Source organism: Hippocampus comes, unplaced genomic scaffold, assembly GCF_001891065.2.
Source record: "Hippocampus comes isolate QL1 unplaced genomic scaffold, H_comes_QL1_v1.1 scaffold44, whole genome shotgun sequence".
Lineage (NCBI taxonomy): Eukaryota > Metazoa > Chordata > Actinopteri > Syngnathiformes > Syngnathidae > Hippocampus > Hippocampus comes.
The window spans coordinates 1,108,773-1,124,478 of record NW_017805546.1 but is presented as its reverse complement, the minus strand read 5'-3'; the positions used below and the strand labels follow the sequence as shown (position 1 = coordinate 1,124,478).

At 43.2% G+C, this 15,706-nt stretch overlaps 1 protein-coding gene and 1 long non-coding RNA gene across 3 annotated transcripts in view; one reads left to right on the top strand and one right to left on the bottom strand.

Moving 5' to 3' along the window:
* Positions 1-15,706, bottom strand: part of cdh22 (cadherin 22) — a 223,262-nt gene that overhangs the window by 40,678 nt on the left and 166,878 nt on the right. For both annotated transcript variants that reach the window (XM_019879484.1, XM_019879485.1), the window contains 2 exons: positions 12,429-12,997; positions 5,902-6,196 (listed from right to left, as the gene is read on the bottom strand). In XM_019879484.1, the coding sequence (XP_019735043.1) occupies positions 5,902-6,196; positions 12,429-12,635 (502 nt within the window). In that variant the 5' untranslated portion in view covers positions 12,636-12,997. The remainder of the gene's footprint in view (positions 1-5,901; positions 6,197-12,428; positions 12,998-15,706) is intronic.
* Positions 576-6,830, top strand: LOC109521573 (uncharacterized). The gene is made up of 3 exons (XR_002169393.1): positions 576-680; positions 2,506-2,507; positions 6,818-6,830. It is a non-coding gene; the product is annotated as an uncharacterized LOC109521573 (long non-coding RNA).

Here is a 15,706-nt window from a genome sequence, read left to right as displayed (position 1 = left end):
TATATTAAAAAAAAAAAAAAAAAACAAATTAAATTTTTTTTTTTTTTTAATATGTTTGAAAAATCCACGATGCACTGAAGCCGTGATAAACGAACCCTGAAATAGCGAGGGATCACTGTATTAATACCTGTGTATAGTACGACCACCCGATTTGGGATAATTTTTTGTGGGGAAAAAAAATGTGTCTTATGTATGTGTCCGGAGCATTTGGTGTTACCATTTGACAGTCCTGTCACGTTTTGCGTGGTGGTATTCAGAGTAGGACCCCAAAAAGCAAGGAGGCAGGGAGGACTCAGGAGCAGAGTGGATTGACCAAAATGTATATTTAACAAAAAATACACACAGGAGTACAATGGAAAAAACACTAAGTCGAAATACGGTACTCAAAAAAATGCCTGGAAATCACAACTATCAAACAAAACTATAACAGGAAACAAAACATGACAGGAGCACACGTATGCTCACATACTCACAGCTCACAATGACCCAACAAAGACTGACAGAAACTCAGGGAACTAAATACAAGCTAAGTGACGAGACAACGAGAAACACCCGGACAAGACACAAAGGGTTAAGGGAGCTAATTGGTACACACAAGGGACACTGATAACGACAACAGGTGGCGAAAAAAGGGCACATGAGGAATCAAAACCAAACGTAACCAGACTGAAACATAACAAGTCCCTCTGACTATTCACCATAAAAATGTGAGTCCAAGGGCCTGTTCATCACATTCACTTGGAATCAGAAAGCTTTTCATCTTAGTTCACTTTCACTCAAGATGACTCCAATTCAAATTTAATCCCAGAAACAAACCCGGAAAACGGTAATAATTATTATTATTATTTTTTGTCTATTAACGGGGTGCCGAAATTCAACACCTCACTTTTGTATATCGTGCCACAGTGCAGAGTTATGCACAATGAACTACAGTCCACACTAATTAACACGATTGCAAAAAATAATCACATTAACTTATTTGGTCACAGTAAATCACACGTTCTGCAATAACGTGAGGCCACGTGCGGATCAGCTACAATCAATTGCAGTACAGCAGCAGGGGGTTGGGCGCACGCCGATTCGGACGACGCCAGTCGTCTGCGTAAGGGAGCTTGGCAGCGACTAACGATTGTGAATCACTGGTCCCCCGACCTGTCGCATCCATTGTTAGCATGACAGACTGGAGCCATCCTAATGTCGACTGCAGCACTTTGCCTGGGGTTATCTCACTGTGGCAGAGCAACAGAGGCGCGATCGGCCCTTTAATTCTCACATGACATACAAAAACTGTGAATGTACAATAGCGCTCAGACATATAGAAGCAGCTTGGGTTGAGGGCACTGCGAAATTGCTCCAATGGTAGAAAGCTGAGAAAGGCAATCATCATGATGTTTCATCAGACAGGGCGTTCTGAGCTGTCTTGTTCTGGAAATCCACCCCCAAATCAACCTTGGTGGTTCGGGGCATGAAACAAGAGGTTTACGTACGAAAACAGGCTGCTACGTATGATCGGTTACTGATGTCGTTGTCTTTAGACTCGGTGAAGCAGGACAATCCCAACTTCTTTGGAATTCACCCTTCTAAGTCACCTTAAGCAATTGTATATTCATTCATTCATCTTCCGAACCCCTTCATCCTCACTCGGGTCGCGGGGGGTGCTGGAGCCTATCCCAACTGGTTGCCAGCCAATCGCAAGCAATTGTATATTTGGCAGCTTTATTCCAAGTACTTGAAGATTCGGCTCTTGCAAGTCCAGCCTTTGTAACCGCTCCTCTTCCTTGGATATCCATTACAAGGTAGGCGGCTTCGGGATTAGGTTTTTAGAGAGTGTCGGGAAAGGATTAGAGCAGGGGTGGACAATTCCGGTCCGTGAGAACCAATATGGAGTGTTCCGACACACCCGATTCAAACGAGCAGCTCATCTGCAAGCTCTGCAGAAGCTGGATAATGATCCAGATCATTTGAATCAGGTGTAGGAAGACATACAATGCATCCAGGATACCAGTCTTCGGGAATGGCTGGATTATAGGATGATGGTAGACCACCCCCAATATCTTGTCCTGCCACAAATTCAGCCTTGTACTTTGCATAGCAACCATGTTAAACTTTCATGAGAACAACCTTTAGTGCATCCTGCACTAAGCAGTGCCCTGGTGCGCATTCATGTCCCTGCTGGACGTGGAGTCGATGTGGAGGTGAAAAGCTCAAACGTTCCAATGCTTAAAATGTACACAAACCCGTAACGAAGCAGCCTTGAGGAAACGTGGCAATATAGCTGTTTGGCAATAGTTAAAGCCCAGGGTTTTTAAACCCTCGAGAGGCCTCACTCAAGCTGCATAAATATTTGAACATTTACTATTGATGGGGAACATCACATGGGGGGAGGAAAGAGCTGGCTTCTGTTCAAATATTAATGATGCTTTCCAAAACATAAACATTAAGACGGAATTCCAATGTAAGCCACCTGCTTCAAAGCACCGCGGCAAAGCTGCTGTTGATACAGAGATGTAACTGTCTCTCTCTTTAGAGTGCATGACTCATAAAAAAACAGCCTGTTAGAGGCGACAGAAAGCACTTTACGCCAACACGGCTGTCTCATTTCACCGAAGAAAGACTACATTTTAGCCAGTCTCAACGCAAGGAATGGAAAAAAAACAATTGGTCTCTCTGCAAAAAGGCTTCAGGAAGCCACGAGAAAGTGAACCATGTCGACAAAGCAACCGGACAGGACCAGGAACTAATGGGATGAACTAAATGGTGAATGCAAATTTATTTATTTATTTATTACATTCTGAGGCTGGATTTGCGCTTAAGTGTTTGAACAAATGCTGCAACAGAGAGGGGGTAGGAATTCACAGTAAAGAATAAATTCCTTAACAATAGCTCGCTAGCTAGCTAGCTAGATAGATACATAGAAACTAGCTAGTTAGCTAGCAAGCTAAAGACAGAGACAAACAGACAGATAGCTAGGGAGTTAGCAAGACAGACAGACAGACAGACAGACAGATTATTGACCCATCAGGAAAAACAAAACCTCTAAATCTAAAAATATTACCAAACACAAACAATGTTCCAGTCACTTCGCTGGCATAACCAAAACATTTGGTGAATGGCTCCCCTCCCTAATCTACCTTGTTTTCAACGTTTCTCTGAGGACACAGCCACTGCCGCCTACTCCTGCGGCATGACTTTATCCACACCCCCGCCCAATCCGTTTTTTTTTTTTTTTTTATCCTATCACAAAGACATGCCCGCTTCTCAGCAACATTCAATCAAGCATGAACTGCAAATTTGATTTAGGACTGCAATTTCATTAGCCGCATATTTTTCAACAAAACATCACCCGGCCCGGTCGCTCACACTTCATCAACATTGTTGCCACTCCTATTTTATCTGCCCTCTCCTTTTTTGGACTCAACCAACCTTGAAAAACCAACAGACGATGTACACAAGTGCTCATTTGGTTTGAAGGCATAAGAAGGCTGGGAAGTCAATGAAGCCGGAGGCTGCAAATCTCTGGCAAAGCACAAACGAGAAGTTAAAAAAAAAAAGAAAAAAGAATTTGCCTCAGGTAGCTACTGATTATTTCCTAAATATTACTACTTGCTATTTTCCAGAGTGATTTGCTCCACATTACTAGCTCCCCATCAGGAAAACAACTAAAGTCTCTCCATAATTTATACAGGCTACTTACAAAAGCTTTCACAACTGAATGGTTTTCAACTTGAAAAGCATTTGCCATATAATCTGGCGCATCCAGACTGCAGAAAAGATGAATTTTGAAGATGTTATTTTCAGTAAATTACGGTTCTCACAAGATTTCTTCCACCTGCTTGAATTCAATTGTTCTAAGCGTCACAACGTGACCCAGATTGACATCACGTCTCGAGACTCCTGCAAGAATTGGCCACAGCTACATGTCTGCTCTGTTCTGCTTAAACAGCAGAAAATCCCATTTCACGGTATGAGGGTAGAAAAATTTAAAAAGATTGATATGCTGTACGTGTTGCATGCTTTATTACTGGGAAGAAAATCAGATACCTTTTTTTTGGCACTCCAATAAAAAAATAACTTTAGCAAAATGTAACGACATCACAGTACAATTTCTTAAAAATCATTGAAAATGCCATTATTGAGCCCACATTTACATATCTTTAAACAATTAATGGTATGTTGAGAAATAAAATTATCTGGATTTTTTTCAATTCATGTAGTCTACTTAAAAAAATACCTGGATTGAGATGATATTATTTCTTATATATATATATATATATATATATATATATATTATATTATATTATTTCTTTTATATATATATATTTTTTAATTTTTTTTTTTAAGTGGATGTATAATCTACTTAAATAATTGCCTGATGATTTTATTAAAATAACTTATTACTTGTACTTCTTAGATACAGATTGTGAGTTATTTTGCCGACTCTGACGTGCTCCGTTTAAACACGACTTTTGCCACTCCGGTTCCACCACTTGCATTTAGTGTTCCTGCCTCTCACCGATCCGTCCAGTAAAAATACTTGTCACATCAGTGTCTCAGTACTTCATCGGCGAGCGCCTCTGTCATCGGAACACTGGGGAAGGCCCACCTTAGCGGCTCCTATTTCCAGCTGTCATCATTTCCCTCCTTAGGACCGTGTCAGAACACGGCCAGGCGGCTCATTGGGGAGCAATGCGATCGTAAACGCCTCCCTCTTCCCCGTTTGATTGGTGCTGGCGGGTCATAACTGACAGCGCGCCAGTGAGGATGCGCCATGCTGTTATGCGTTAGCTCACCTTCCACCAACTGACTGGGGGTTTACGTCCGTAAAACACGTGCGGAGCATTTGTTCCCATTTCCATCCTCCCAACAGGACAAAGTGAGACGCCAACTGGTATAAATAAGTAAATAAATAACTAACTAAATAAATAAACCATTTATCCTGGGAGGCTGAAAATTACCGAAGAATGGAGAGGGAACGGGTATCAGGTGTTTTTTTTTTTCTTCTTTTTTTCTTTGCAGGGTGGTATTGTTGGAATGAATGGCTGTTTCTCAGCAGGCAACGTTTTGCTCTTATTTTGATGATATTTCGATTCGTTGTTCCGTACCTTTTTGTTAGGAATAGCAAAAAAAAAAAAAAAAAAAAAAAAACATCCATTTTCTGCACAGTACAAATGCTCTGGCAAGCTTCTCCGGTCTTTTCCATGGTAACCTTTATCCAATGTCCTTTCAGCTATGTGTTAATTATGAGAGCACCTGCTTGTTAAGTAAAAATGTGCACGTCACTGGTGTGTCTTTTCGTGAAATGCATTGCTCATTGTCGTAGTGAGCAGCCGCATCCTTCTCTGCGGTTCCTTTCATTTGCCAAGGGAAAAAAAACTCAAAACATATTTGTGAAGTTAATCCTTCAGGGCTGTCAACCTTTTTTTTTTTTTTTGTCATTGTGGGACACGTGCAAGTGATCCTTGGCCTCGTGGGGCCTGTTATAATGGCGAAAGCATCACCAAGAAAGTCACGGTATGTCACATGTTTCCGTGGGGCCTGTTATAATGGCGAAAGCATCACCAAGAAAGTCACGGTATGTCACAAATCATGTTTTTGTTTGTACAATGGTTCAAAGTTCAGGGCTCAGGAAGCTGTGTTTGCACCCACCGTTATTGTTATGATGATTATTATTATGAACATATTGGTGGCCATGACATCTGCTCGCTAGGAATTGATTTGCGCAGCTTGTTTATGGACTCGGTGTGTGACTAGGGCACAGGGCAGATAGACTTATTTTCCTGTACCTCTCTCAAACAATCATACATTTGAAATGTTTTTTTTGAGGGGGGGGACTTGAACTCCTAATTCTCCCGCTCAAGGTTTGAGGTGGACTCGAGAGGCTCCACGGCGCCGAGGTCTTACCTATAGGAGACAGTTCGGCCACGCTGCCGATGTACGGCCCCTCCAAGAACTTGGGCTCGCTGTCGTTGATGTCTTGGACCTTGATGACAAACTCCGACTCTGGTTCCAGCGGGTCGTTACTGAGCCTATCGCGGGCCTGCGCCCGCAGCGTGTAGAAGGCCTTCTCCTCGCGGTCCAGCCTCTCCGTGGCGTGGATGTCGCCCGTCAGCTCGTCGATGATGAAGATGGTGCCCGCCCCTTCTCCAGAGATGGTGTATTTGATGTTACCCTCGCCTTCGTCGGAGTCGGTGTGAATCTGGAAGCCAATGAAGGAATACGAGCGGTTTGTCATGGATTGAGAAGTGTAAAAAGAGCTTCCGCACCTGCATATTCTCAGTTCGCAATTCAAAAATTCATTGTCTTGCTTTTTATTTATTTTTTCCCCCTGTGGAGGAGCCCCTCTTTAGCTGTTGTCTAAAAGCCTATTCACATGTTTTATGGTCGTTCTAGAATGCCCTCGAGTGCCACAAGGATCCACCAAATCCCTGACTAATTTCGGTTGAAGTACCACAAACGAAACAAAGAGCAGTATCAGTAACGGAGTTGTTCAAAGTGCCAAATCTGGAGCAAACAAACAAAAAAAAAAATGTCATCCAAGTCGTACTCATGAAAAACCTTGAACCGTATCAAGATCAAACTTGATCTCTATTTCAATTCAAAGGCTCAAAGTGAGAGCAAGTTTCTCCGGCCCAATTCTTGTCATCTTGGCCCCGTTATCGCAATCAAAGTCTTAATGTCATCCACGGGCTCGGTTCACCCGTCATCATTTGGAATGTGACAAAAGACCGCGCTCCTGGTGGTAATTCACACCTTTTCTGCAAAGGACGGCTCTCCCGAACGAGATGTTCAAAGTCATTCCGGCAATTGTTAAAGGTAGACGAAATGAAAGAGTCCTTATAAATCAGACCAATAGTTTCCCCCTAATGTGATTGGATGTTCAGACGCTCTCCAGGCAGCAATAGCCGGACGCTGTGAGGTTCCTAAATTTAACTTAATAAGAACCTCTCGCACTTGCTATGCAATTTTGTAACGTGAACCGCATGAAGGTAATATTGTGAATGAGAGGCCGCCGTTTGACCCGCGAGATGAAGATAGCGGTATGGAAAGTAACAGTGGGTAAAGATGTGAAGCGTCTGGCTCTCGCAGCATTCCCAAAGGAAATCACATGCAGGGGAACGTGCGTGAAATGGCGTCACCGCGCGTTAATTCAATTGCACAAAGGCCGGCACCGTGCATGCGTGCAACTTTCTGCAACCTGCATACGAGTACTGCCAAACCACACACACACACACGCAAACTTACACACTTAGCAAAATGTTACGCTCCAATCTGAAGGTCAAAGCCAAGAAATGATTTCGTAGACATAAAATGAAGTTGCGCCGACAGGTCTTCATCCAGCTTCTTTCTTTCTTTTCGTTTTCATACCCACCAAAAAAGTAGAAAAAACACTCAAGCACACATCTTTCTGAAATATGAAGGCCAAGCAACAATAACAGGGTGGAAAAGTGTCCAAACCCCAAAAAGAAATCCTCCATTTGCCCATCAAACTGTTGCAGGTGGAGAAGTGGTTTCTTCTTCCTAGCCAAAGGAAACAAGAGCTTTCTTCCAAGTTTGTCCCACTTTTACAAAGGCATCAAAATGCACACGGACAGCCTTGTGCCCACGCAGCTGCAAAAAAAAAAAAAAAAAAAAAAGACGCAGGGCAGCTGCGCAATGCTGCAAACAATATCAACCCTTACGGAACCTTCAAGAAAACTGCTGTATTCCTAATTATTTTTCACTTTTGAAATGACTCGATAATTTAAAACTACTTCAGCCTGGAATACATATCGGACATAAAATTCTGGGCATTTGAATCCTTTTTATGGACAGCGTGTTGACAAGACTCAACATTTTATTTTTTTTTGTTTTGAAAAATAACTTCAAGAAAACATATTTTCATGTAAGATAGTTCAAGTAATTTCATTTTTTGTAGCTAACCTGACACTAGGGTTCCTGGTGACACCAAAATATCCATGAATCCAATCCACGCCTTTTGTCATGGAATTTCAATTTTGGAAACTGGGTTTTAATTTTGCTTTCTTTCCTTTTAATTTTTCCACCAGACGGCACTAGCTTTTTTTGTTTCACAGCGAGAATTTTAAACCTTTTAATTATTTATTATTTATTATTTGCTGCCAGGATGCATATATATATATAAGGCATATGATATATAAGTGTACTTGCAGAGATGGACTGTTCCTTCCTCTTTTTCATATTTTCAATTTCGTATTTCTTTTGGAATAATATTTATACACTATCTGATCGGTCCTGATTTGCATGTTTAAAATCCTCATCGCTAAAAAAAAACCCTCCAAAAAACTGCGATGGGCTGACAACCGGTTCAGGATGTCCCGCGACCCTTGTGAGGATAAATTTGATCAGAAAATAGATGGAGGGATGGAAAATCATTTAGAATTACTCTGCTCAATAAATAATTATCCTTTTCGGCCCATTACCGAATGTATGCCTTGAGATTCGGACCCCAATGTGAATGAGTATGACACCCCTGCAAGTTGAAACTCGTAATGAAACGAACCGTATGCATTTGCGAGTGTGACTTTGCCGAGTTTTTGTGATTCGTCTCGGTTTTGAGTTTAACTTCATGCGCGGAATATAAACGGGAGACGCCCATGGCTTTCCTGTGGGGCACTGCAGGGAAGCTGCTAATTCCCTGTCAGTTTTCTCTTTGGCAACCAGCCACGCAGGCAGCCTGCTCAATTATGCCCCCCCCCCAAAAAAAAGAAACACACAAAAATTGCTCAACACAAAAAGCAAAACAAACATTTGAAAACCATATTTGCGATGCCCAGAACCGATGTTGCATGTTTCTGCACGGACATTTGTTGCTGTGGATGCTTGGACGCACAGTGCACTCCAATGGCAACACAAATATTCATCGATGGATGATGGCCGGGATTTAGGGTTGTTTTTAATCCTCAATTCCCGGAGTAATCGATCAAATAATTGATTAAAAAGAACAGTTGTGACAGCCCTGGTAAATATAGTAAAATAAAACCTATACTGAAACAACTTAAAATATATCGCACATAAAAATAATAATCATATGTAGCTCTGCACCTCATCAAACACCCTCAAGATTGACTCAAAGAGAGACTGCAAAAAGTCAACATCACCTCACAAATTGCCCCACATTTCCACAGGCACATTCTGGAAAGTTTCCCCAAAAGACGGAGAGCTGCACCACCTGCTTTACACGTGTTTCTATTCAAATTGGCATCCCCATTGTTGCACCACTACTTACTTTGCCCACGCTTGAAGCTACTTCAGAATAATTGAAATTATATTTTCAGGAATTCCGAGCGAGCGGAGGCGGTCGGGGCTTGAGCTCTTCTGCCTACTTGGTTTACGGAGAGCGTCAAAGAGGCAACAAATTGGCTGTCTCATATTTAAGTCTGTGTCATGAGGAGGAGGAGGAGGAGGAGGAGGAGGCCCTGCCACATTTGGCTGCCGCTTGTCAGTCCCTCAGATCTCCGCCGCTTCAAAGTGTTAACAAAGTGACTATCAGACGCAGCAGGGGTGGAAACCGCTGCAGGGGAGCCAAATGGCGAGGAGAGGTGGCAGACAACTGGACGAGGCGACAATAAATACGAGCAAAGTGAGCGCAAGGGTTAAGAAAAGAAAAAAAAAACCACCAAAAAAAAAATTTAAATTGTTTGAATGTGGCAAGGACATAGACTTGAGAAGTTTAGATGATGAAGTGAAGAACATCCAAAGGCGCAAGTGACCGTTCAGCGGAACCCCGAATAATTTCCACCCAATGAACTCGATGGGGTGACGCATTGCTGATTGAGCAGACCGGCGGCGTCTCTAACACGCTGCTGTATTTTTTTCTTTTTTGTATTTTATCTTTTAATATTCTGTGTCAACCGGACACACGACAGCGATGGTGATGTATTACAAATGACAGTCAAGAAAGGACCCGTTACACGTAGCCAAGGGCACATCAGACACATTTTTCTTTGACCTAGCATGTCATATGCTAGCTAATGCTACGGCTGAGCCTTATGTGATGTATTTGTGATGAACAACTGAATTACTCAATACAAGCATCAATGGAACATGGGTTGACAATTGTGTACGTGCTAGATGCAGGGGGTTGATGCTTGACTTGTTATTGTGCCACGGTCATGTCGTTCTGAACAACAGGTCATAAATCAATCCAAACAGGATTTTTTTCAACATTTCAAGTGCTTTGCCACCATCTTGTGGTATCAATAGGCAACTATAAACCCCATTTCAGAGGGTATCAATGTTTGCTATTCACTGCGGGGCTTGGCCCATATCACCAAAAATTAGTGGGTCACTTTGATCCGTACCAGAAGAACCAAAAAAAAAAAAAACAAGAACATATTCCACTCCAGCAACATTGTGAACTGTGTAAAATACACAAAAGCCAACACGTGTCAAGGCAGTCAAACATTTAACACAAAGTCTACAGTTGATCTCTGTTGACAATACCTTTTCATTTGGAGTAAGTGTCACCACAGAAAGGCAGTATACTAAAAGAAAACGTATCGTAAATTAGCCATTGCTCGCTGAACTGAGGTCTCTGATTGAGATAGACTAATATGTGATGATGAGACGTGACAATTCTATGGTGTGGGTTTTTTTTTCCTCCAATCTGCTCAGAAAACGGCCATGGTGGATGTCAAATGCATTGACCATTCACGATCGCCATTCATGTCCACCGTTCACCGCGATCAAACTTTCTGAAGAGCAAGACCACAAAGAAGACTCCTTTTTCTTCCTTGACAGCCCTTCGAGAGCAGCTGTATTTCACTCATTTCAATGCTCGTGTCCCCGTGCTCGCACTAAAATAGCACATTTGGGAAAAAAAGCAATATAATGACTCTCGGATCGTTCACCCTCGCAAGGATTCATTATCTAAATGTACTGATCCAAGCTGCCAGTTTAATGTGACGTGAGTGGCCTTTTTATTGGTAAATCAGATTTCATTAGCGGAGTAGCCGGGGTGTCAGACAGAGCGAGCTTGGCAAGTCTGCTGACTTGGCTGAAGTAATGTTAATGGAGACAAAAAAAAAAAAAAAAACATTCAAAACATCTTGCAACTATCCAGTCGAGAGGCAATCAGCTCAGGGCTAATCCTCCGCACGCCAAGTGTTGATTGGCGGCATCCAGCTGACGGAGTACGTTTTCATGAGAAGAACGGTACAGCAGATGGAAAGACATGCAGTGTATCAACACAAATTACTGGCAGTAAACACATTTTTAAAGTGCTAATTGTTGCGTGGATTTAAAAAAATAAAATAAAAATAAAAATAAAAAGCAGAATTACATGTCCGTCCATCCAATATGAGATCCGCTTATCCTAACAGATTTTTTAAAATGTAATTAATTTGTATGCAAATTTGTCTGTTTTTGGCAAGTTTTCCATTTTTTTTCTAATGTCTCGTTAGCCATTAATTCCCATTTGCGACTTTGTTCCATATTTTCAAAAACACCCTGCAAAATTTCCCATGGGCAGCTTTTGTTTGTTTCACGACACAGGACGCAAAATTGTTTTGCCTTTGAAAGGCTAGCATTGCAAGTTCTAGTAACCATTCGGCACAATTATTAAAATGGCTTGAGAAATTCATGTCGTGCATTTAATTCTCGAACAGCTGTCGAAATTGACATTCAGCTTCACAACTACTGTATGAGGGAATCCGTGGAGCGGATGCATACCACCGCCTCTCATCCGTGGAGCCAAAACTTTGTAGGCAAACACGGTGCAGCTCAGGGGTGGCCAAACTTTTTCATTTGAGGGCCGCATCCAGAAAAATGGGAGCATGAAAGGGCCACTTAAAAATTCTTCAACTTTTTGAAACACGTCGGTCAAGAAAGCAATTCTACATTTGTAGTGTCGTGTTCATTTCATCAGTTTTCTGTTAAAGGTGTGAAGGAGAATAGATTTTGGGGGTGGCCAACAGCCCTTGATCTCACAGAATAGATCCAGCTCTGCACTTGACAGAGGCCGAATCCCATCTCCATATTCAGAACCAAAACAGGAACAAACTGTAGTAAGTTGACCATTTTTCACTTCCAGTACTTCATCAATCAGCCATAGAGCAAAAAGTGGAAGGAATTAGAGGGTGGCCGTGGAGCAGCAGTATCAAGTTCCAGGCATTGCAGTGTTAATTAAGCTGCAGTAATATTTGTTGTTCTTTGGAGAAGATAAAGAATATATGCCTGCAAGTATGGCTATATTATCTGTCCAAATGTGTAGCTCCAGCGTTTGCATTCCAATATCGGCTGCTTAAACTAGGTAGGGTACCAAATTATGGTTTTTTTCTTGGGGGGGGGGGTACCATAAGACCCCTAATGTGCAGCTTTCTGGACACTCAAGGCCACTGCACATTTGTCATACAAAAACACCTCAAAACAGCACTTCTTGCCAACATGTGTGACAAAACAAAACGTCTTACCTTTCCAACATAGAGCGGCTCCGTGCCGGTGTACTCCTCCACCACAAAGAACTGATTCCACACCCATCCTCGCTTCACTCGCTCCACGGATGAGGCTCCTTGCTCGCCCCTGCTGGAAGCGCTAGTCCTTGCGGCATCACACCAGCAGCTCAAAAAACCCGATGCTGCCAACAACGTCCAGGCCCGTACAGGCCAGAGATGAGCCATGTCGAATGATTGGAAACACAAGAAAACGAAAAGAAAAGTCCAGCAGCGGTCCACATGTAATTTAAAAAAAAACAACAACAACAAAAGAGAGGGAGAACGCCCACGTTGCAACGAGGTGAATATCAATCCATTGGATCAAAGATGGTCAGTTAAATGCTGGATGATGGTTAACAGGCCATTTTAGATTCCTGCCAAGGCGTATACTCGAATCCAATCATTGAAATGCCTTTAAAAAGTCCACCTTCTGCCTCCCATGTGGTTTCAATGCATGCTGTCCAAAAAGTACACTTCCTGTAGGATAAAGCGTTCGGTAATCAAACGTCTCTCGCCTGGTCCATCGGTGACTCCAAGAAAGGACAAACCTGTGAGAGAGAAAACACAACGGATTAGCGTGCTTCTCTGGTTACTGTCAGACAGTTATTGCCAACTATGTTGACGTCAGGGGAGGAGCTTCATTTGGTCAGGCCATCGTTTTGTCGAATCAGAAGAAAAAAGATCATTATTTGTTGGCATTTTGTGGCATCTAGAGGCAATTAGAAACTTTTTCTGGGTGCACGTCAATTACTTGCAGATTTTTACTATTCGCGTCATGGGATACTGTTTAAGCAGTGTTGGGTAACAATGGAGTCCTAGTACAACAAAATGGCCGACACAAATCAAAATGGGTGACCTTCTGTTCAATTTCAGACATTTGGCTGTGTCAAATTTTCGGGCTCCTCACCTGAATCCAATAAAACCAGACACACTTAGTCTCCAGTGTCATTTGCCACTCGGAACAATGAGCTTAGAGCCAGAGGTCACTATTCCACTCTTTGTGCGTCACCTTTCTGTCGGGCCGACAGAGCGAGCCTCCGACCTCCAACAGCTGATTATTTGCATGAGGGAGCACTAATTGGATGCAAGTATTAATCAATTCATTCAATCCAATGAGGCAACAAGCGCCTAATACCTCAGACAAACACTGGAGCGCTCCAGGATGAGGATTGGTGGGTGGGGGGTGGGGGAGATGTTCTTTGTGGTTCAGCAGACCCAAGGCGGTAAGCAACGGAAATAGGCAGGAAGAAAGCAAACATGAAAGTCTCAAAGCGGAAATGAGGGGTTGCCGTGTTACGTGCGACCTGGGTGTGATTAATGGCTTTCAAAAGAATTTTCTTTTTTTTTTTTAATCTCAAACTAAACTTGAAGTTTTCTTTGGTCTCACAATCCCAAGAGAAGATGACGGCAAGAAGAAACTCCGACGGGGCGGCAGACGGCTTAACCTATTGTATTTGTGTCCTGTCGAGGGGACGTCTATAATCACACTCTCTTCCTGCCTGTGCCCTGCAGCTTCCGGAATTAATTCCTTCTCAGGCTGTTGGTGGAGGCAATGCCCATGTTATTGGAAAGCAACCGTGCGGCAGTCTCAAATCCCCTGAAGCAAACAACCACGGGAGCAAGTCAACCAGTCTCGCTTCTCTTTGCTCACCTGCTCGAGACGATGTGTCCAAAATGTTCATGCACTTCGGTCGGATTTGTACAGTCCGGCCATTATTGTGTTAAGTTGCTACGCAGGAAGCAAATGAATACGCAACATGCATTGTTGAGTGTCATGATGGCTCCTACCCTGCTCGCTTTGATATTTGACTTCAACAGCTTGATTTACGTATCCTGGAAAGTGGAAGGATGTACGAGAACTTTGGATTATTCTGTAGTTATCGGGTGCAATTGCAACATGCAGTTACCTAGCAAGCATTTCCATCCATCCGTCCATCCATCCCTCTTTCCATTTGCAACGCTTCTTATCTTGAAGAGGGTCGCAGGGATTACTGGAGCCTACGCCAGCTGACTTCGGTTGCCAGTCAGTCGCAGTGGACATATAGAGACCAACAACCATACACACCCACGTTCACACCATCACGGAGTGGGAACTGATCCCATGCCGCCCGCACAAGTTAGGTGTTAGTTAATGTACCACAACACCATCAGCGACAGCGAGCAACGCTCACGCTGAAAATGCATTTTCCCTTTGAAGAGTCGACTGGTGTGGCCGTTTCAGAGCATTTCATTGTTGCCCTTGAGTGTGCGCACGTTACACGGGTACGGTAACCGTAGAATGGATTCGTGTTGACACCCAGAGTGTTGACAGGGGCTTCTGGCTGACGTGTTTGCTTTACCGCATGCCGGTGTCGTGCCATGGAAAAGCCCCACGACGACATGGAAGGATCTATTTCAGCCGCTGGAGGCTTTGGGCAGATTTATTTGCGCAGCTCCAACAGTAGTTACGTGGAGGCAAAATAAAGATGTGAAACAAAGTAGCTCCGTTGGCAAACATTGCTGTAGATGTACGCTAAGAAGCGACAGCATGCAGACAATGTGCATTCTCTCTCCTGTTTTCCAGTGTCCTGCCCAGCTGGATCTTGGCTGTGACAGCAGCGGAGGCGGGAGAATGTGACCCGTGTTGCTCTCTTAGCCACGGCATTGCCGAGAGCCACGCCACACTGCAGAGATGGCAGACTATCATGCTCCCCCCCCCCCCTCCTCATCATCATCATCGTCCTCCACCGAGGCGGAACAGCATTCCTCCGTAGCGGTCGGGGCCAACCCCCATTGATATGTTAACGAGGAACGTCCAATATGCATGACTCCTTTCACTCCGCTGCTCCGCTTAAATTGATCCCAAATACTTCGTTTCAAGTTTCCAATTAGAAATGATCCAGTCGTGAAGTGGAAACTTCAAAGCCATACAACACGCGCCGTCATGTTTATCCCGCGCTGCCTCCGAGGCAAACGGCGTCAGGAGGACGAAATTAATTCATTTTGCCGATCTGCTGCTCGTTTTTTTTTTTTTTTTTTTTTACAGTAGATGACTTAACAGTGGAGGCAGGCAGTTTCAATGTGTTTAATTAGAGAGCATTTGTATCAAACATATTCTCGCCCGCACTAGCGGCCCATAAGTTAGTTGATTTGCAAAGCAAAACATTTTTTGAGCCACCGAGCGCTCGCTATCTGAAAACAAAACTCACCCAATGGCTCTCTCTCTTCTTCTGTTCTGCCTCCCCAATTAGGGAATATCATTTGGTGTGTACACATTT